At 37.8% G+C, this 23,003-nt stretch overlaps 1 protein-coding gene across 1 annotated transcript; it reads left to right on the top strand.

The window, feature by feature from the left end:
* Positions 1 to 1,035: 1,035 nt before the first annotated feature.
* On the top strand, positions 1,036 to 21,321 carry BIRC3 (baculoviral IAP repeat containing 3). The gene is made up of 10 exons (XM_012495907.2): positions 1,036 to 1,123; positions 5,448 to 5,513; positions 8,081 to 8,979; positions 9,083 to 9,182; positions 11,973 to 12,051; positions 12,827 to 12,875; positions 14,915 to 15,157; positions 19,545 to 19,799; positions 20,340 to 20,381; positions 20,489 to 21,321. The coding sequence occupies exons 3-10, from the start codon at positions 8,130 to 8,132 to the stop codon at positions 20,680 to 20,682; spliced, it is 1,812 nt and encodes a 603-aa protein (XP_012351361.1). The 5' UTR covers positions 1,036 to 1,123; positions 5,448 to 5,513; positions 8,081 to 8,129; the 3' UTR covers positions 20,683 to 21,321.
* Positions 21,322 to 23,003: the final 1,682 nt, after the last annotated feature.

The following is a 23,003-nucleotide window of genomic DNA, read 5'->3' as shown; positions in this document are numbered from 1 at the left end:
TCCTAAACCAGAAGATGCCTCAGCTCAGTCCAATTGTGTGCAGAATGCACTGGATGCTGTTTCCACAGAATGATGAAGTCCCAAATAATCTTTATGGGCTCTACCTCTGGTTGCTAATTGTCTTTGATCTACTGGAAGATAGAAAATCAGATGAGCTCTCTAAATCCATCTGTTACCCTGGTATGGATGGCTCTCAGATAAAGTTGCTTAAATTTACGACTTAGAGAACGTTGAGGAAAATATGGCAGTGCAGTTAGACTCAAAGATGTCAGGTTTCCACGAGAATGGCACTGCAACTCAGAAACCTGCCCTGTGAGATCAAAGGCTATAAAGGAGGGATTTTTTTAGGTAGCCAACTCCACCCTCCTTATTAAAAAAAAAAAAACTCACCAAACCAAACAAAAAGTATTTCAATACAGAAAATTAATAAAGCAATTTCAATCTTTAAAATGGTAAAAATAAACTGCAAAGGAGAACTGCATGATTTTTTTTTCACATACCCCTACATTTCCTTTCACCTCTTACTTTCTTGATCAGAACAAAAAGTAAAAATAAATAGAAAGATTTCACAAAGTTTCGATCTTTTTTTTAAATGCTGGACTTCTGCAGCTATAGCAGAAGATTGAAAAATCTAACCTTTTTTACGTGTAAAGTGTATGGCGGATGGAGGGTGCAGAACAGGGCATATTGACCTTTTCCAGGCAGGCTGAGCAATGATCGTCCTCTCTATATGGGTTGTTATCAAGATTTCCTCTGACCCACGAGCAGTGAAGCAAACGTCTTTCAGTAAATGCCAAGCAGATATGCCACGGTTAAGAGTCATGCTTTTGGGTCATGGAAATCCCCGAGTGGGTTTGCCAGGCCACTGATTAAGAGGAAGTGTGTGTGGTTATTACCGCTGGAGTTCCCCTAAGTCCTAAAAGGAAAGCACCAGTGCACATGCAAACCACTGGGAGGAGTGCGGAACGCCTGGTACGGATAGGGGTGGGGATTTGGGTGACGCATTTAAAAGACAGTGTGAGACTCGCGCCCTCTGGCACGGAACAGGCCGGGCGACAGGTGTCGCTTGAAAAGACTGTGCTTGTCCTTGCTGGTGCATGCGTCGTCGGCCTCTGTGCAGCAGGTGGGCAAGGAAGGCTGGTGTGCGTGTGTGTGTGTGTGTGTGTGTGTGCGCGCGCGCGCGCGCGCGCGACTCTCCTGGGGTAAGAGGTGTGCCAGGGGCTGGCCGAGAGGCGCTTAGGGCTAGAGCCCGGGGCGCTGCAGAGGTTAAGAGTCAGTGGGTGGGGCGCAGTTATCAAACACCAGGGACCAAAGGCAGGCTCTAGTTAGGTTCCAGGTGCTCAATTTCTATTTTACGTTTGGAGTGAGCCAGTGGAATTGTGAAGCTGTGGCATTTTGATTCGGTTGCCAAGAGTTTTCACTGGGCCTTTGCTGGTGCCAAATAAATTTCAGGACAGAGCCTAACGCAGAGCTCTGGCACAGGAAGGAAGTAAAATGTTTAATGAGCAAATGGAGGCATGTTTCCAAGCGGTGGTAGGAAGACAGCAGTTTTTGGTTGTCTTCCTGGTGATCAGCATGGAAACCTATTAGTGCTCCTACTCTGATCAATACATCGTCGAAGGCATGTACCTGATGCTAACGTAACAATAATATTAAATATTGACTTTATTTACTATTATTTATTGCTAACATTAAGTATTATTTATTGCTAACATTAAAACCTAACTGCCTGCTATATGCTAGGTTTCTCTCTGAAGACTTTACATGTATTTTTCATGTTTAGTTATCATAATCTTAAGAAGCAGGTACCATAATTATCTCCATTTGACAATGAGGAAACTGAGGCTCTTGGAGATTTACTTGTGCAAGGTCATGCTTCTGGTTACCGGACTGTTTGGTATTGGGCACCCCAGATGTCTGACTCCAAAGCCTGATACTAATCAATCACTGAGCTGACTCTGTGGTCATTAATGTAAAATCGATAGAAGTACTGTGGTCACTCGGGGCTCAGTCACGTTTGCTAACATTTACTTCTTCAACGGTAAGTCTTCGTGTCTACCCTATATGCCAAGCTCTGCAGATGCTATGAGTGGGAGGGCAGGTACAGAGACGATACATATTAATAGTTGCCATTCTAAAAGAGCTTACTGTCTAGGGGAAGGCAGAAAGAAAAAGTACACTTGCTCTCCAGTGTCAGAGAAATGGATGTGCTGCATGCCCAAAGGGTAGGGATGCCCAACAGCCCTGGGACTGGGGAGGTTGCCTTCTTGGTAGGTTAAACGAAAGAGTCAGAAGAGGAGAGGCTGGGGACTGAGCCAATCTGAGAAGGAACCACTAGAAATGAAAGACAAATCCCAAGAGCTTGGTATCAGAGAAGCCCAGGGAATGGGACATTTCTAAGAGGAAGTGTGTCCCAGTGTCAGATGCAAACATTTCCATTGGTTTTAGCAAAAAGCCATTGGTGTTATTAGTACCAAAAGCAGTTTTAAGTGATGCTGACTTAATGAGTAAATGGGAGAGGGAAAATGGAGACATTAACCATACACACATCTCCAGTTTGCTTGGCTGTGAAGGGAAGGGGCGATACAGAGTAGTTGCTAGAGTGGAAAGTGGGGTTGAAAGAGGATTTTTTTTTTTTTTTTTTTTTTTTTGAGACGGAGTCTCACTCTGTCACCCAGGCTGGAGTGCAGTGGTGCAGTCTCGGCTTACTGCAACCTCCACCTCCTGGGTTCAAGCGATTCTCCTGCCTCAGCCTCCTGAGTAGCTGGGACTACAAGTGCCTGCCACCATGCCCGGCTAATTTTTTTAATTTTTTTTTTTAGTAGAGATGGGGTTTCACCATGTTAGCCAGGATGGTCTTGATCTCCTGACCTCGTGATCCACTCGCCTCAGCCTCCTGAAGTGCTGGGATTACAGGCATGAGCCACCACACCCGGCCGAAAGAGAATTATAAAAATTTCTTTCATTTGAAAGTTGAGATAGATTTAAGCACATTTATGTGAAAGGAAAAGGGCCACTCGAGAGTGAGAGGAATGAGAGTTGAAGCAGTGAGGGGATGGGACTAAGAACAAGATTTCTGAGGCAGTAGGAGAGTGTAGGATCCCATAAGGGGGCAAGTCTTTAACTGAGGCAGCAAGTAGGTTGTGAGCCAAAACGGCTTGGATATGAGAATGTGAGAAGGTTCCTGCTCAATGATGTCTCTTTTCTTTGAGAAACAGAAGGCAAAGCAATTGACTGAAAATGAGATGGAGTGCAGTGGAGAAATCTGAGGAAGGTGTTGAAGGTTTAGAAGAGGTGCATAGGGTGATGGGCTAGGGAGCTGAGCGGGTCTAAAAGGAATTGCTAAGGATGGCGAAGGAGTCTTAAGTGATGCTGGTCCCAGTCTGCAGGGTTGCATCTAGGTGTTGGAAATGATTAGGACAGAGGTTGAAGTGATCTAGGGTTGACATCTTGGCATATTTTTGTATATTTATTGTATAGTTGTTGCCTAAATTTCCACATATATATCCCTTGCTGGAGTGCAGTGGCGTGATCTTGGCTCACTGCAACCTCTACCTCCCGGGTTCATGTGATTCTCCTGCTTCAGTCTCCTGAGTGGCTGGAACTACAGGTGCGTGCCACCATGCCTGATGCTTTTTTTGTGTGTTTTTAGTAGAGACAGGGTTTCACCATGTTGGCCAGCCTGATCTCGAACTCCTGATCTCAAGTCATCTGCTTTCTTTGGCCTCCCAAAGTGCTGAGATTACAGGCGTGAGCCACCACGCATGACCTAAAGCTTCTTTAGGATAAGATTTGTGTAAGGGGTTTGCAAACTCAAATGGAGGTGATATAAATGCGAAAAAATCTGAGTGTCTCTCTCTCTCGCTCTCTTTTTTTTTTTTTTTTTTTTGAGACAGGGTCTTGCTCTGTCACCCAGTTTGGAGTGCAGTGATGCAGTCTCACACTGCAAGCTCTGCCTCATGGGCTCAAGTGAACCTCCTGCCTCAGCCTCCCAAGTAGCTGGGACCACAGGCATGTGCCACCATGTCTGGCTAATTTTTGAGTTTTTTTGTAGAGATGGTGTTTTGCCAAGTCACCCAGTTTGAGGCTGGTCTCAAACACCTGGGCTCAAGTAATCCATCTACCTCGGCCTCCCAAAGTGCTGGGATTACAGGAGTGATCCGTGGCATGAGGCCTTGTGGGGTGTCTCTTTTAAATGAAAGCATACTCTGTTTACATATTTGATATGAAGGAATATCCTTCCTTTCCACAAAGACAAAAAGTTCTCCTATTTTTCTCGAAACATGTCCTTTTCCTCTACTTTTCATTTTTGTTACTGTTGATAGACACATGTGTTACACTGATTTCACTTTCCTCATAATTCTGCTGTAAGAAAAACAATAGTGCCAGTTCAATGACAAATAGCAACAGTCTGTTATTGCTAGACTGTTATTGTTAGCGGAGACTACCAGAACAGTCAGTCCCAGTGTCAGGGAATCAAAGAGAACACATTCCCTCTCTAAAGGGCACAGCTGCTACTCAGCTCTAGCTGATTGCTGCCCTGCAGGACTATAGGCCCAGTGTTGCTAGATCTTTTGATTTTTCAAGAGAAGCTTGGAATCTCGAATGTGATGGGAAGTCTCTTACATTTCAACATGTTGGCAATTAAAGGTAAGATTTAAAAATACTGTGGTCCAAGAAAAAAATGGATTTGGAAACTGGATTAAATTCAAATGAGGCATGCAGATTAATCCACAGCATGGTGCAATGTGAATTCTCTGGTTTCTTTAATTGCAGTGTAATTAAGTAAGATGTTAGCTTTGGGGAAGCTAAGTGCAGAGTATGCAGAAACTATTATTTTTGTAAGTTTTCTCTAAGTATAAATAAATTTCAAAATAAAAATAAGAAATTAGTAAAGTACTATAATGCAATCCTATGTAAGCCAAACATAATATGTCTTCTAGTTTGAAACCTCTGGGTTTTATTTTATTTTATTTTTGAGACAGAGTCTTGCTGTGTCACCCAGTTTGCAGTGCGGTGGCGCTATTTCGGCCCACTGCAACCTCCACCTCCCAGGCTCAAACGATTCTCCTGCCTCAGCCTCCTGAGTAGCTGGGATTACAGGCGCGCACCACCACACCCAGCTAATTTTTATATTTTTAGTAGAGATGGGGTTTCACCATGTTGGCCAGGCTGGTTTCAAACTCCTGACCTCAAGTGATCCACTTGCCTTGGCCTCCCAAAGTGCTGGGATTACAGGTGTGAGCCACTGCATCAGGCAGAGACCTCTGTTTTTTATCTCTTTTTGGCCTCTACAGTGCCCAGTAAAGCACCTGATACATGGTAAACAATCAGTAATTACTAGTGCTCTATTTTGGAGAAAATGTTTTTTTTAAAAAGTCATTGTGTTCCATCCATGAATTGTTTGACTTTTAAAACTGTCTTTTTGTTTGTTTGTTTTTGAACAGGTTTACAAAGGAGAAAAACAACTTCTTCTAGATTTTTTTTTTTCAGTTTCTTCTGTAAATCAAAACATCCCAAAATGGAGACCTAAAATCCTTAAAGGGACTTAGTCTAATCTCGGGAGGTAGTTTTGTGCATGGGTAAACAAATTAAGTATTAACTGGTGTTTTACTATCCAAAGAATGTTAATTTTATAAACATGATCAAGTTGTATAAGGTATAACTATAATGAGTTAGATTCTGAATTTGATTTGTGGAAGTAAAGGAGAAGTGATTCTAGCTGGGGCATATTGTTAAAGCATTTTTTTCAGAGTTGGCCAGGCAATCTCCAACTGGCGTATTCTCCCATTATGTAGAATAGAAACAGTACCTGTGTTTGGGAAAGATTTTAAAATGAGTGACAGTTATTTCAAACAAAGAGCTAATAATCAATCCACTGCAAATTAAAGAAACATGCAGATGAAAGCTTTGACACATTAAAATACTTCTACAGTGACAAAGAAAAATCAAGAACAAAGCTTTTTGATAGGTGCAACAAATTTAGAGGAAGTAAAAAGATAAATCTGATGATTGGTCAAGAAATTATCCAGTTTTTTACAAGGCCACTGATATTTTAAAAGTCCAAAAGTTTGTTTAAATGGGCTGTTATCTCTGAGAATAACGAGGATAAGAATGATGGTTGAAGGTTACATTTTAGGAAATGAAGAAACTTAGAAAATTAATATAAAGATAGTGATGAATACAAACAAGATTTTTTTAACAATGTGTAAAATTTTTGGCCAGGGAAAGGAACATTGACGTTAGATACAATTACTTACCTTTGAGGGAAATAATTATTGGTAATGAGATGTGACGTTTCTCCTGCCACCTGGAAACAAAGCATTGAAGTCTGCAGTCGAAAAGCCCAACATCTGTGAGATCCAGGAAACCATGGTTGCAAGTCACTGGTTAAAAAAAAAAAAAAAAAAAAAAAAAAAGCCACAGTGACTTGCTTATTGGTCATTGCTAGTATTATTGACTCAGAACCTCTTTACTAATGGCTAGTAAGTCATAATTGAGACATTCTGAATTTGGGCAAGGTGTCCACTGTTGAAATGGTAAATTTATTATATATTTTTGTCACGATAAATTCTGGTTCAAGGTATGCTATCCCTGAAATGATTTCTGACCAAAACTACATTGATGTAATTTGATTATCCATCTTAACCTATAGATGGCATTTGGTAACTTTTGACTGTTTTAAAAAATAAATCCACTATCAGAGTAGATTTGATGTTGGCTTCAGAAACATTTAGAAAAACAAAAGTTCAAAAATGTTTTCAGTAGGTGATAAGTTGAATAACTCTACAATGTTAGTTCTTTGAGGGGGACAAAAAATTTAAAATCTTTGAAAAGTCTTAGTTTACAGCCGTATCTAAATTATCTTAAGAACATTTTTAACCAAGGGAATGAAATCTATATCATGATTCTGTTTTTCCAGAAGTAACCTGAATATAGCAATGAAGTTCAGTTTTGTTATTGGTAGTTTGGGCAGAGTCTCTGTTTGCAGCACCTGTTGTCTACCATAATTACAGAGGACATCTCCACGTTCTAGCCAAGTATACTATTAGAATAAAAAAATGTCAACATTGAGTTGCTTCAACAGCATGAAGCTGAGTCCAAAGGACCAAATGAACAAACACATTAATCTCTGATGATTTATTTTAAATAGAATATTTAATTGTGTAAGATCTAATAGTATCATTATGCTTAAGCAATCATATTCCTGATGATCTATGGGAAATAACTATTATTTAATTAATATTGAAACCAGGTTTTAAGATGTGTTAGCCAGTCCTGTTACTAGTAAAGCTCTTTATTTGGAGAGAAATTTTAGATTGTTTTGTTCTCCTTATTAGAAAGATCGTAGAAAGAAAAAAATGACTAATTGGAGAAAAATTGGGGATATATCATATTTCACTGAATTCAAAATGTCTTCAATTGTAAACCGTACCATTATTTTATATACCTCTAAGAAATAAAAGTGCTGCTAACTAAAATATGATATGCCATTAATTATAAAATACTTCTTGATAACAGAAGTTTTAAAATAGCCATCTTAGAATCAGTGAAATATGGTAATGTATTCTTTTCCTCCTTTGAGGTAGGTCTTGTGCTTTTTTTTTCCTGGCCACTAAATTTCACAATTTCCAAAAAGCAAAATAAACATATTCTGAATATTTTTGCTGTGAAACACTTGAGAGCAGAGCTTTCCACCATGAAAAGAAGCTTCATGAGTCACACATTACATCTTCAGGTTGATTGAATGCCACTGAAACATTCTAGTAGCCTAGAGAAGTTGACCTACCTGCGGAGATGCCTGCCATTAAATGGCATCCTGATGGCTTAATACACATTACTCTTCTGTGAAGGGTTTTAATTTTCAACACAGCTTACTCTGTAGCATCATGTTTACATTGTATGTATAAAGATTATACAAAGGTGCAATTGTGTATTTCTTCCTTAAAATGTATCAGTATAGGATTTAGAATCTCCATGTTGAAACTCTAAATGCATAGAAATAAAAATGATAAAAATTTTTCATTTTGGCTTTTCAGCCTAGTATTAAAACTAATAAAAGCAAAGCCATGCACAAAACTACCTCCCCAGAGAAAGGCTAGTCCCTTTTCTTCCCCATTCATTTCATTATGAACATAGTAGAAAATAGCATATTCTTATCAAATTTGATGAAAAGCGCCAACACGTTTGAACTGAAATACGACTTGTCGTGTGAACTGTACCGAATGTCTACGTATTCCACTTTTCCTGCTGGGGTTCCCGTCTCAGAAAGGAGTCTCGCTCGTGCTGGTTTCTATTACACTGGTGTGAATGACAAGGTCAAATGCTTCTGTTGTGGCCTGATGCTGGATAACTGGAAAAGAGGAGACAGTCCTATTGAAAAGCATAAAAAGTTGTATCCTAGCTGCAGATTCGTTCAGAGTCTAAATTCAGTTAACAACTTGGAAGCTACCTCTCAGCCTTTTCCTTCTTCAGTAACAAATTCCACACACTCAGTATTTCCGGGTACAGAAAACAGTGGATATTTCAGTGGCTCTTATTCAAGCTTTCCATCAAATCCCGTAAACTCCAGAGCAAATCAAGATTTTTCTGCCTTGATGAGAAGTTCCTACAACTGTGCAATGAATAACGAAAATGCCAGATTACTTACTTTTCAGATGTGGCCATTGACTTTTCTGTCGCCAACAGATCTGGCAAAAGCAGGCTTTTACTACATAGGACCTGGAGACAGGGTGGCTTGCTTTGCCTGTGGTGGAAAATTGAGCAATTGGGAACCGAAGGATAATGCTATGTCAGAACACCTGAGACATTTTCCCAAATGCCCATTTATAGAAAATCAGCTTCAAGACACTTCAAGATACACAGTTTCTAATCTGAGCATGCAGACACATGCAGCCCGCTTTAAAACGTTCTTTAACTGGCCCTCTAGTGTTCTAGTTAATCCTGAGCAGCTTGCAAGTGCGGGTTTTTATTATGTCGGTAAGAAACTGAATCTGCTAATTAAAAAAAATATATTTTATTTTATACATTTTAGTGGGCAAATTATGTGTATTCATAAGTTTTGGTCTAAAATTAATTTTAGGTAACAGTGATGATGTCAAATGTTTTTGCTGTGATGGTGGACTCAGGTGTTGGGAATCTGGAGATGATCCATGGGTGGAACATGCCAAGTGGTTTCCAAGGTAATTGTTTTGAAATTCTCTTTGCAAATTCTTGTGATTATCATGAGATTGCTTATATGTGTTTACCTGAAATCAGTTGTTACTTTACTCTGTTCCAAATATATATTTGTGAATAAGTTTAGGATGGATTACTTAGCAAAATACTTACTTCAAAAGTTTTGATGGACTTAATACAACGAAGAAATAGATTTGGGGATTTTTGTTTAATTTTTAAAGAAATATATATATTTAAATAATACATGCTCATTATAAAAACAAAGTCACACATTGTAGAAAAGCACAGAGAAGGAAAATTAAAATGTCCAGAAATCTTACCACCTAAGGATGAGCATGGTTACCATTTTAGTGAACATCCCTCCAGACATATAGAAATAAATGTATACAATACATATACATATAGAAATAAATACATATACATATAGAAATAAATGTACACAATTTTACAGAAATTAAATATTATATTTAGTTCAGAAGTTTTTTCAGTCAATATATGTCTTGGATATATTTCCATTCATTCAGTATTCAATAATAATTGATCACCTATTGCCAGGCATTGTTCTGGGTGCATAAAATCAGTTGAACAAAACAAAGACCCCTGGTCTCCTAAGTTTGTATTATAGCAGAAGAGAACAGACAACTAATAAAAACTTGAATAAGTTCTATAGCATGAGAGGCCGGGTGCGGTGGCTCACGCTTGTAATCCCAGCACTTTGGGAGGCCAAGGTGGGCGGATCACGAGGTCAGGAGATCGAGACCACGGTGAAACCCCGTCTCTACTAAAAATACAAAAAATTAGCCGGGCGTGGTGGCGGGCGCCTGTAGTCCCAGCTACTCAGAGAGGCTGAGGCAGGAGAATGGCATGAACCCGGGAGGCGGAGCTTGCAGTGAGCCGAGATCGTGCCACTGCACTCCAGCCTGGGCGACAGAGCAAGACTCCGTCTCAAAAAAAAAAAAAAAAAGTTCTATAGCATGTTGGAAAATAAGTACAATCAATAAAAAGAATGAAGAGGAGTTTAGAAATGCTAGGCAGGTTACAATATTAAATTGGGTAGTCAGGGTAAGTATAGACTCATCTGTTTTAATTGCCATGCAGCGTTTTCATGTGATGTGTTACCCTTTTGATTGTTTAACGGCCACCTAGTGTTCTAGTTAATCCTGATCAGCTTGCAAGTGTGGGTTTTTATCTTGTGGGTAAGAAACTTAATGTACTAACTAAAATATCAGCTTCAAAAAGACATTTTTTTACATTCTCCTTTTTCATCGAAATCATGTGGCCTACAATTACATTTTTTCATGGTCAAAACTTTTGCTATTATTCCAACCATTTCCCATTTGTCCTGAGAATACTGCACTGGCAACAAGCTGCACTGTTTTTTTTCTAAATGGGAAATGGGTTAATATTGATTAATAAATGTGGCATCTTAACTTATTTTGATTACTTTTTTTTCTTTTTTTCTTTTTGAGATGGAGCCTGGCTCTGTTGCCCAGGTTGGAGTGCAGTGGTGTGATCTCAGCTCACTGCAACCTCCGCCTCTTGGGTTCAGGCAATTCTCATGCCTCAGCCTCGCTAGTAGCTGGGACTACAGGTGCACACTAGCATGCCCAGCTAATTTTTGTATTTTTAGTAGAGATGGAGTTTCACCATGTTGTCCAGGCTGGTCTCAAACTCCTGACCTCAAGAGTTTGAGGTGCTACCATGCCCGGCCAACATCAGTGTGTTTTTAAGAATCTTAGAAGAGTTGAAGAGAGTAGCTAAGAGCTCTGAGGAGAGATGGCCTTACTTGACCTCAGTAGACTGAGAGGCTCTTGACCCTTGTCCACTTGAGCCTTGGTAGATTACTAGTAATCGCCTTCCTCTTGCTTATATCGACCTGCCTTTCATTGCAATACCTCTGACCATTCCCTATATGTTAAATGAATAGTAAATTGGTTATATGTATGTTTATACTCATTTGAAATATTTATACTTCACAATATATTAAGAGTAAATTGATTATATGTATGTTTATACTCACTTGAACTATCCAGTCTACAAATGGCTGGATTAGTCCTGCCCAAATTAAGATAAACCTTTAGTGCTTTTCAAAATTAGCTGAAGTGGTCGGGTGCAGTGGCTCATGCCTGTAATCCCAGCATTTTGGGAGGCTGAGGCAGGAGGATCATTTGAGGTCAGGAGTTCGAGACCAGTATGGCAACATGGTAAAGCCCCATCTCCACTAAAAATGCAAAAATTAGCCGGGCATGGTGGCAGGCACCTGCAAGCTCAGCTACTCAGGAGGCTGAGGCACCAGAACCACTTGAACCTAGGAGGCGGAGGTTACAGTGAACTGAGATCATCCCACTGCACTCCAGCCTGGGTGACAGAGCAAGACTCTGTCTAAAAAAAAAAAATTAGCAGAAGCATAATGTATCTTGGCAAATATGAAAATATTAATTTTGTAAAACATTCAACCTGTATGAAAAATGTTAACTGTCATGAGAAGCATCTTACAAAACAATTAAAAATTCACACAAAAAATTTGAATCCTATCATAGGATACTTACGGGTTAGTTTTAGAAAAAAAAATTTTTTTTGAAAGCAATGCAATAGAATCAGTTCCCAGTGGGCTAGGATGTATTTATTCTTCTAACATTAAGTTTAGAATAAATGATCTTAAATGATTCTGTGATTTGGCGCAAACAACCAGATTTGAAATGGAATAAACACCTAGAGATGAGAAATTTATGTTATTACATTTTCATTTCACTTGTATAAATAAACCCTCAAATTTTATTTTATTTACATTTTAGGTGTGAGTACTTGATAAGAATTAAAGGACAGGAGTTCATCCGTCAAGTTCAAGCCAGTTACCCTCATCTACTTGAACAGGTATGGAAAGTTCTTTTTTTAAATATTGGTTGCCGTCAGAGAGATTGCTTTCTGATAATTACAGAGAGTGCTATTTTAGTGAAAAGACAAGAGTTGTTTTAGAAATACATTTTCTTTTTCTTATCAAACCTGACATGATTTTAGAAAGTATTATTCTTTGGAGAAAAATAGATCCATAAATGGTAGTCTCCTGATAATGACACTTGTGATGTTTTTCAATCAAGTTGCAATAAATCAAACTGTTTGAGAAAAAATGACTGGGATAGTAGTATTTAACAGTTTTACTATATAAATTTTCCTTCAAAAGATCTGAGAAAGAGAATTTTATTGCTTTTTCTAAACTTCTTGGGAAAGCAAATAACTTAAGTAATAGTTTGATGGTCAAACCCATCCTAGCCATGAGCAATGAAACTGTTATAGGGTCCAACTTATCCCAAAGGATGACCCAGGGTAGGTAAGACCTGTGGATGAAAGGAAAATTGATTGTCACATGGATTATTGAAAAGGTATAGTCCTTTTCCTGCCTTAATGAAAATGGGTTTTATTTGTTATTATATACACACACTAAAACTCTATTATTTTATGGCCTAGGGAATAACTATCAAATATAAATGAAATATTGTTTTTGGTTAAAAAATTATTTTGCCAGTAAGCAAGTAGTTTGCAACAAATTGAATAAAATATGTCTGTTGGGTCATTTTCATTGCAATGGGTAAGATAAGATTTATATTCTAATTTATATATATATATATATATATTTTTTTTTTTTCTGCAGCTGCTATCCACATCAGACAGCCCAGGAGATGAAAATGCAGAGTCATCAAGTAAGTACAATGGATAATAATGAATGCATTTAAATAGAGTCATTTGAAAGTTGATAATAGTAATGTACCTTTATATTGATTTATAATTTACAATGAATGCATTTTCAAATATACTGTGTTGGTATTTCCCAAACTTCAGTGCATATCAGAGTTGCCTGGAGAACTTTAAAAAATATGACAGATTTCCAGTTTCTACTTCAGACCTACCGAATTAAATCCGAGTATCTAAAGGTGGGGCTCAGGCATGTATAGTTTTAACAAACTGCATACATCCAGCCTAACCCTTGTTCTTGGGCCAGTGTGGGAACAGATGTACTACGATATTAGATTGCTCACATATTCTTTCTGTGAAAGGGAAAGGATAGAACATGTTAGTCGCCTTTTTAAATAGGGACCCTGAGGCTCAGAAAGGTTAAATGACTTGTACATCACCTTACACCTAAAATGTGATAGAGCTAATATTTGTACAAGCTCCTCTACTCCATTATCTCATGTTCAATTCAATTCAGTATATATTTATTGTATATTGTATATCGCCTGTTCTGAGGAAAGCATAGAGAACAGGATAGAACCAACCCAAATGTCCATCAATGATAGACTAGATTAAGAAAATGTGGCACATAGACACCATGGAATACTATGCAGCCATAAAAAAGGATGAGTTCTTGTCCTTTATAGGGACATGGATGAAGCTGGAAACCATCATTCTGAGCAAACTATCGCAAGGACAGAAAACCAAGCACCGCATGTTCTCACTCATAGGTGGAAATTGAACAGTGAGAACACCTGGACACAGGAAGGGGAACATCACACACCAGGGCCTGTTGTGGGGTGGGGAGAGTGGGGAGGGATAGCATTAGGAGATACACCTAATGTAAATGAGTTAATGGGTGCAGCACACCAACATGGCACATGTATACATATGTAACAAACCTGCATATTGTGCACATGTACCCTAGAACTTAAAGTAAAATAATAAAAAAGAAAGAAAAAAAAATAGAGAACAGGATAAACGTAACTCCTGGTCTCATGTATCTATGGGAAACAGACAAATAACACAGACAGGAGAAAGGGATATGGCAGCAAAAGTAAAGTGTAATATGAGAGTGCATAAAGGACAATTAATCCAGACTTGGAGGGTCAGAAAAGGCTTTCCCAAGGAAGTATTTGTCTTAGCAGAAAATCCGAGGGCAGAGGAGGAGTTAACCGAGTGACAAATGGAAGAAAAGAGGATTCCAGGCAGAGGGAACAGCATGTGAAAGACCGAAGTGACAAAGGAGAATAGGCACCTTTGAAGAACTGAACAAATTTCTATATGGCCAGAAGTAGGAGTTGCTAAGAGATAAATGAGGGAAGCAGGCCAGCTGTATGAGTGGTCAGCACTATAGGCAGAATTGACACTAGAGCCATCAGTTTGTGACTTCTGGGCTAGAGTGCAGAATGCGAATGATTCAGTGGCAAGAGATGAGGCTGAAGAGGTGAACAGGGTTCAGATTGTATGAGACTTTGTAAGACACTTATATTTTGGATTTTATCCTAAGAGCAATGGAATTGTTGATGGAATTTAAGAAGTGTGACACATCATATTTGTGTTTTTAAAAAGTCACTCTGATTGCACTGTTGAGAATGAACTCCAAGGAAGCAATATTGTATAACAATAGCCTCTCTGAAAAATATGTGAATTATTCTTGATTGAAAGCTCATTTGTTCATTCAACATAGGGAAAAATAATCTCAATTCTACTGGGAGGTAATCCCTGCCATTCTGTTTCCTTCTCCTGCTCACATATGTATATCCAGTTATGACAGGTAATGTGTATTTTGCATCTAAGTACAATATTCCAAGTTGTTATTTTGATGACTGAATGTGTATATCATTTTAAGTTTAACAATGTTCATATAAAATAATGCCTATACATTTTGTTGGTTTTACATTTTTAATATTATAAAAACTTTCAATTTTTGATCTCATTTCAAATTTCGATTTTTAAGAAATATACAGGCTATCCTGATATGTGTTAAATTCTTTGTTCCATATAGTTATTCGTTTTGAACCTGGAGAAGACCATTCAGAAGATGCAATCATGATGGATACTCCTGTGGTTAATGCTGCCGTAGAAATGGGCTTTAGTAGAAGCCTGGTAAAACAGACAGTTCAAAGAAAAATCCTAGCAACTGGAGAGAATTATAGACTCGTCAATGATCTTGTGTTAGATTTACTCAATGCAGAAGATGAAATAAGGGAAGAGGAGAGAGAAAGAGCAACTGAGGAAAAAGAATCAAGTATGTAGATTTATTAATACAGTCCATTTTCATAAGCATTTGATATCAGTCTATACGTTATGGAAAATATACTCATCTAGTATATCTGAAAATATACTCAATCCAGTCAGATTTTTTTCATGTTTAGTATTCTGAATTCAAATACTGAAAAATTTATTCATATTCAAATATATTTGAGTTGCTCACAAGTCAAAAATATATGATGTACAAAAGTATTTTTCCTGTTTTTCCTTAACTCGTATTTTTTTCTGTGGATAGCTGACGTTGTGTCCAATTATGCATTCATGGCATGTTTTTTTTTTCTTAACGCTTTAAAAATGGAATCCTTGTTGCATCATGGCACATTTTTAATCCCAGGCTAGTTTCTCACTCCCCTTTGGAGTAAATCAGGGTGGGATCAGCGACAATTATTAATTTTTTTTTTTTTGAGACAGAGTCTTACTCTGTCACCCACGCTGGAGTGCAGTGGCATGATCTCAACTCACTGCAACTTCTGCCTCCTGGGTTCAAGCAATTTTCATGCCTCCTTCCCTTAGCTGGGACTATAGGCACCTGCCACCATGCCAGGCTAATTTTTGTATTTTTTGTAGAGAAGAGATTTCTCCATGTTGGCCACACTGGTCTTGAACTCCTGACCTCAAGTGATCAGCCCGCCTCGGCCTCCCGAAGTGCTGGGATTACAGGCATGAGCCACCGTGCCTGGCTGGACAGTTATTAATTTTAACAGTAGCATAAAAGCATGTCTTAGCCTGTGACTATACATTAATCCACAAATTACTATTAAGTCCCCTACCCGTCCACACAAGAACTGAGTCTTTCAGAGCATCTGTCGATTATTTAGGCAAGTCCTAGGATACTGTTTCACAATCTCTTAGGATAAGTTGCTCATGTCCTTCCATACTAACCTTATCCACTACTATGCTCTCTATTGCCCTTCACAAAAACTCTTCTGGGCACATCCATTCTCATCTGGCTGTTTTGACTGCTATCATCATTCTGTCCTAGACAAAAAGAAGTGCTGATCTCTCCTTTCCCAAGCATGGACCAGACCTATAAGTCCCTTCAACACAGCTGAAAACAGACTGCAACTTTTAACAAGCTCTTACTGGAGACTTAAGGAAAACAGAAGGGAATTATATCACAAATGTCGATTTACAGCTGCAACTAGATGTGGCCTCTCTTAGTGCCCCCAGGCTCATCCTCATAAATCTCTCTGCCTAGCTTCTGGTTCATCTCTGTGTAGCTTTGGCAAGTTTACACAAGTCACTAGGAATGTCCCAATAATGTTTTCCTTTATCAAAACTCAGGCCCCAAAATATTCATAAAGCTCAGAAGGAGAACAAAGATTTCTCCTTATCCTTGTCCAAGGCCAGCTGGGATCTATTTCTTCACAGGATGATTGACATTCAGATTGTCCACTTCATTTAGGGATAAATCCAACCCTGCCCATGAGGATGGATTTGTTTTCTGACCCAACCCAGACAAACCTATCAGACCATAGTGATATAGCATCATACATTCACCAAAGTGTGAATTACTCAGTCTATAAACCACTAGTGTAGCAGCAATACAGTCACAGTTAACCTTTGCCCAGCTTCAAGTTCTCTTTTCTCTGCTCATCAAGTTCTCTTTTCTCTGTGAAGATTAGGCAAGTATGTCCTTCCTGTAGCCTTCTTAGTGGTAGCCATTTGTCATCAGCCAACAATTGCTCAAAGAAGAGAACACTTATCTCCACAACCGTTGAGAGGCTCCATAAAATCTAAAACTATCCACTTATAAAATATTTATATTTCTTTCAAAGACGATCAGAAAAGTCTCCAGAAATGACTTCAAGTCAACAATATATAATAATTTACATTGTCAAAAAGAGCCCTTAGCGTTTCTGCCTCACCATTATATGTATCTCTGCTACATAGTATGGTGCCTGCATGTAGTCTATGTTCTGAGTGAGTGAATGAAAACACATTTAGGTTAATGATTATGTTATAGTTTCCCAAGAACAGTAGGGATATAAATAAAGATGCAATTTAAGATATTTTTTTTTCCCAGAATAAAATAATAATATGGCTGAGTGTGGTAGCTCACACCTGTAATCACAGCACTTTGGGAGGCTGAGGCAGGCAGATTGCTTAAGCCCAGGAGTTCGAGACCAGCCTGGGCAACATAGCAAAACCCTGTCTATATAAAAAAATATAAAAATTAGCAGGGTGTGGTGGCATGTGTCTGTAGTCCCAGCTACTTAGGAGGCTGAGGTGGGAGGACCACTTGAGCCCAGGGAGGTTGAGGCTGCAATGAGCTATGGTCATATGCCACTGCACTCCAGCCTGAGTGACAGAGTAAGACTCTGTCTAAAAAAAAAAAAAAAAAAAAGAAAAGCAAAAAGAAAAATAATAATATGCTTCAAAGGTATACTCAAGTCTTCTGAACTTACAAACCAGAATATAGTCTACAACTTTGAAATGAGACTTTTTCTCAGTTACTAGCAATTAAATTTTAGAAATCTTAAGAATTTCAGAGAATGCATTATATTAGGTTACGTATAATTACAAAAATAAATCTTGGATTGAAAAACTAGTATACTTCAACACCAAGTTTGTATTTTTATTTTCTAATATATCCCTACTTTGCTAATATAGATAATTTACCAAAATATATTAAGTTTTATGTCTTCTACCCCTCTCACTATTACTTTTCATTCCTACTCTTTAAATTATAGAACTACGGCTTGGTTGTTCATTTGTTCAACAGATATTTCTGGAGCATTAACTTTGTGCCAGACACTATTCTAGCTCCTGACCCTTTATCTCATTTATTCTCAGAGCTTCAATTATTTTCAAAATATGTCTTTAGCCTTGTCTTTTTGACTAAGCACCATCTTTATTTTCTGGTTGTTGTTTTTGATTTTTGAGGTTTTCTTTTTTCCATTTTTTATTCTTTCTTAAATGGTTCTTTTTATGAGTCCTATCACTTGACAAAGTCAGTGTATCTAAAATCTAACAATCCTCTCTCCCAAAACAATTCTTCAGATAGCTCAGCCTCTGTCATTAGTTATTTTTTAGAAACAGCTTTATGGATTATGGTAAGCTATATGAAAATTAATAAACTTAGATTCATAAGTTATATTTCAAAGAGATAAAAAAGTTGCAGTTTTAAAATATAAAATGTTTTACCAATGGATACAAAATCTAGGTCTTGAAGGAGAATTAGATGATATCTTGTAGGACAAGAAGGTAGTCGTTGAAAAATAGGGTTTATTATTCAAAATGCTGTTACTGCCTTTCCCTGCTTACTATAAAATATTTAGGTAATGGCAATATGTCTAATTTCTAGAAATAATTAAAATTTCAACTTAAAATGGAATTTTAAAGAAATTTTATGGCCAGACATAATGGCTCACACCTGTAATCCCAGCACTTTTGGAGACTGGGCTGGGCAGATCACTTGAGGCCAGGAGTTCAAGACCAGGCTGGCCAACATGGTGAAACCTCATCTCTACTAAAACTACAAAAAATTAGCTGGGTGTAGTGGCACATGCCTGTAATCCCAACCAGTCAGGAGGCTCAGGCACAAAAATAGCTTGAACCTGGGAGGCAGAGGTTGCAGCGAGCTGAGATCGCACCACTGCACTCCAGCCTGGGCGACAGAGCAAGACTCCATTTTAAAAATGAATAAATAAATAATAAAAGAAATTTTATGGAAGAATGATACTTTAAGAAAAAATTGTTTTAATTCTCTTGATTTTGTCTTTCCCCAATTTGACTAGATTGAATTGAAACATCAATTTTAATGGGTTCTAAGTTTCATTTGGTTAAAGGCTTAGCAGTATTGCCAAATGATTGAAAGCACAGTATATGACACCAGACTACCTCAGTTTGATTTTTGCTAGTTGTGGTGTCCTTTGGCAACTTACTTGCCTCACTGTGGCTTCATTTTCTCATTTGTTAAATGAGGCTATTACGACCTACCTCAAAGAGCTGTTGTAAAGATGAAATGAATCAATGCATGTAAAGTTCTTAACGGAGTGCTCACTAAATGTTAGTCCTTACTATAAGTAGCATTATTATTATTATTATTATTATATTTTTTTGAGACAGGGTATTGCTATGTTGCCCAGTCTGGTCTCTGACTCCAGGGCTCAAGTGATCCTCCTGCCTCAGCCTCCTGAGTAGCTGGTGCTACATGCATGTGCCACTGCACCCTGCATTATAACTATAACAACATTATTATGAAGCACAAGAGATGAGACACCCCTAAACCTAGCAATCAACATCAATGCCTTACTGATTATGAATTAAAGATAGTTTTTATTCTGTTATATATATAGGACTGGAAGGAAATTTGTGAGCAGAGTTTGAACATGTTTATGCTTGTTTTCTTTTTTATAAAGATGATTTATTACTAATCCGGAAGAATAGAAAGGCACTTTTTCAACATTTGACTTGTGTAATTCCAATCCTGGATAGTCTACTAACTGCCAGAATTATTAATGAACAAGAACATGATGTTATTAAACAGAAGACACAGACATCTTTACAAGCAAGAGAATTGATTGATACGATTTTAGTAAAAGGAAATATTGCAGCCACTGTATTCAGAAACTCTCTGCAAGAAGCTGACGCTGTGTTATATGAGCATTTATTTGGTGAGTGGTAGAAAATTATTTTTTTAAATTTTCTAAGTCAATTGAAAATATGCTGTTATTAATAATTTATGATTATTGAAAATAATTCAGGCTGAATGTGGTGACTCATGCCTGTAATCCTAACACCTTGGGAGGCTGAGGCAGGTGGATTGCTTGGGCCCAGGAGTTTGAAACCAGACTGGACAACATGGCAAGACCCCATCACTACAAAAAATTTTTTAAAAAATTATTTGTGATGGTGTATTCCTGGTAATCCCAGCTACTCAAGAGGGTGAGGTGGGAGGATGGCTTAAGCCTGAGAGGTAGAGGCTGCCATGAGCTGTGATTGTGCCACTGCACTCCAGCCTGGGTGACAGACTCTGTCTCAAAAAAAAACACCAATCTAATTTATAGATATTAATTACACAAAAAGATTAAAGACTTCTGTTGCCTTGACATGAGTATTTGGCTAAAGTCTAAAGTGTTCATTTTTAAAATATATTCTGTAGCTAAATATTAACCTTACTTGTCATAGTAATGCTTTTTCTTTTTCTCCCTTAGTGCAACAGGACATAAAATATATTCCCACAGAAGATGTTTCAGGTAATAGTATTAATATTTTAAATCAATAGAAAACATTGTCTTTATTATCTTAGTTTGTCATTGAAGAAGCAAATTGCCTTTTATTGAAAATTCTTTTCTCTTTCTAGATCTACCAGTGGAAGAACAATTGCGGAGACTACAAGAAGAAAGAACATGTAAAGTGTGTATGGACAAAGAAGTGTCCATAGTGTTTATTCCTTGTGGTCATCTAGTAGTATGCAAAGATTGTGCTCCTTCTTTAAGAAAGTGTCCTATTTGTAGGAGTACAATCAAGGGTACAGTTCGTACATTTCTTTCATGAAGAAGAACAAAAACATTGTCTAAACTTTAGAATTAATTTATTAAATGTATTATAACTTCAACTTTTATCTTGATTTGGTTTCCTTAAAATTTTTATTTATTTACAACTCAAAAAAACATTGTTTTGTGTTACATATTTATATGACTATATGTATCTAAACCATATGAACATATATTTTTTAGAAACTAAGAGAATGATAGGCTTTTGTTCTTATGAACAAAAAAGAGACAGCACTACAAACACAATATTCAATCAAAATTTCAGCATTATTGAAATTGTAAGTGAAGTAAAACTTAAGATATTTGAGTTTACCTTTCAGAATTTTAAATATTTTGGCATTGTATTAATACCGGGAACATGAAGCCAGGTGTGGTTGTATGTGCCTGTAGTCCCAGGCTGAGGCAGGAGGATTACTTGAGCCCAGGAGTTTGAATCCTTCCTGGGCAGCATACTGAGACCCTGCCTTTAAAAACAAACAGAACAAAAACAAAACACCAGGGACACATTTCTCTGTCTTTTTTGATCAGTGTCCTATACATCGAAGGTGTGCATATATGTTGAATGACATTTTAGGGACATGATGTTTTTATAAAGAATTCTGTGAGAAAAAATTTAATAAAGCAACAAAAATTACTCTTATTCTTCATTGCTTTATTTCGATGACATTGGATAGTTTAGTCACTCCCAGACTCTTTCCATACCTCCTTAAAGTCCCTCAAATATTGAACTACTGTTTATACTCCTTCCCATAAGATGCTTCTTCATTGACACTTGTAGAACACGGGGTCAACACATCATAAAATCTACAGGATTTTATGGAATGCCTGAGACAAGAATCAAACAGTGCCTTTAGTAAGTTTGTTTATTCATTTGTCTATTGATTCATTCAAGAAGTCTCATGCCAGCCCCACCTATTGGAAGAAGGTCTGAGTTTTATTCTTATCTCTTTGGTATTAATTCTGAAACTTAGAAAGTACACTGGTTAGCAACGCTTGGGACCAACAGGTTGTTCTGGTAAATAAATCTGTTTCATATTGTCAGTGCAACAAAATGTCCCCCTCTGCATTATGTTATTGGTACTCAACACGTCCAAGTCATAACTCTCTCCTTTGTTTCTTATAGAGGTATTAGGTCTTTAAGAGCAGAAGTAAGACTGTAATAGGGAATACTCAGGGGAAAACAGGCAGAGGCTAGTCATCTAAACCAGTTCTAGATGTCTGTATAGGGGCAGATGGCTCTGTAAGGGCAGAAGGGAAAGACCCCTTCATAAGGGTCACAGCTGACAATCCTATAACAAAAGACAGGTTAACAAGAGAAAAACTTAACAAATTTATTTAATCACAGATTTACATGACCGGAGAGCCTTCATAATGAAGATCCAAAATTACAGGGGAAACTGTGCATTTTTATGCTTAGGTTTAATAATGAATGGACAGCCCTGAAGAATAGTGATTGGAAAGAAGGATATGATCTAATGGGAATAGACACAGGTGGGGGACCCAGCAAGGCCTCTCTGTTCAGATTCTTCTTGGTCTCTGTGCAGCATTCCTTCCGCCTGGATATAGGGCAGGGCCTGTATGGGAATGGGGATCTTATAACCTGCTATCAAACAAGGTAGGTCAGAGAATTTATTTATGGCCAGCTCTTACATAGTTAGGTGAGGAAAGATTAGAGTACTATCTTTAAGATGTAAGTCTGGCATTGTGGAAAGGTGGTTCCGGTTTCTATGACCTACCTTGGGGAAGAGGAATTCTAATTTCTGTGGCTTGCCTTCAGGGAGAATGAGGCTGAGACAGGAGGGCAGGATAACATCAGAGAAAAACTTTGCTTCTGAGGCCTTCACTTTGGGTTTTCTGAGCCCCAACATCTGCTAGAGTTGTAAAGAGAACAATTAGGGACCAAGTGAGGGGAGGAAAGAATCCATCTCTTCATTCTGATGCTGGGAGACTATTTCCTTGAGATGCAATTGATTTTGCCACTGCTTAGAGGCTCTGCTGGCTACCCACATGCTAGCTAGTGTCCTGCATGGGTGCTAGGCTGAATTATTTGTAATTGTCCTTGGGTGATTTGTAACTCAGGTATAGGATATTTAAATAGTAGGCACCCTTTTTACAACGTGTTTTTTTTTAATCTAGTTCTTGTATACTACAGATAATATTTGAACTTTGTCATCTCACTGTAAAACTTTTATTTCTCATTTTGGTAATAAATAGCTATTATAACCAACTCATTTATTCAAATATGTTATTTCCCTAAGTGTTATTTTGACATTTTGTTTTGGAAAAAATAAATCACCATAGATAATAATGGTAGCTCTATTT

This window comes from Nomascus leucogenys, chromosome 15 (assembly GCF_006542625.1).
Source record: "Nomascus leucogenys isolate Asia chromosome 15, Asia_NLE_v1, whole genome shotgun sequence".
Taxonomy (NCBI): domain Eukaryota; kingdom Metazoa; phylum Chordata; class Mammalia; order Primates; family Hylobatidae; genus Nomascus; species Nomascus leucogenys.
The sequence above is the reverse complement of the archived record's forward strand: the minus strand, read 5'-3'. Positions and strand labels throughout refer to the sequence as shown.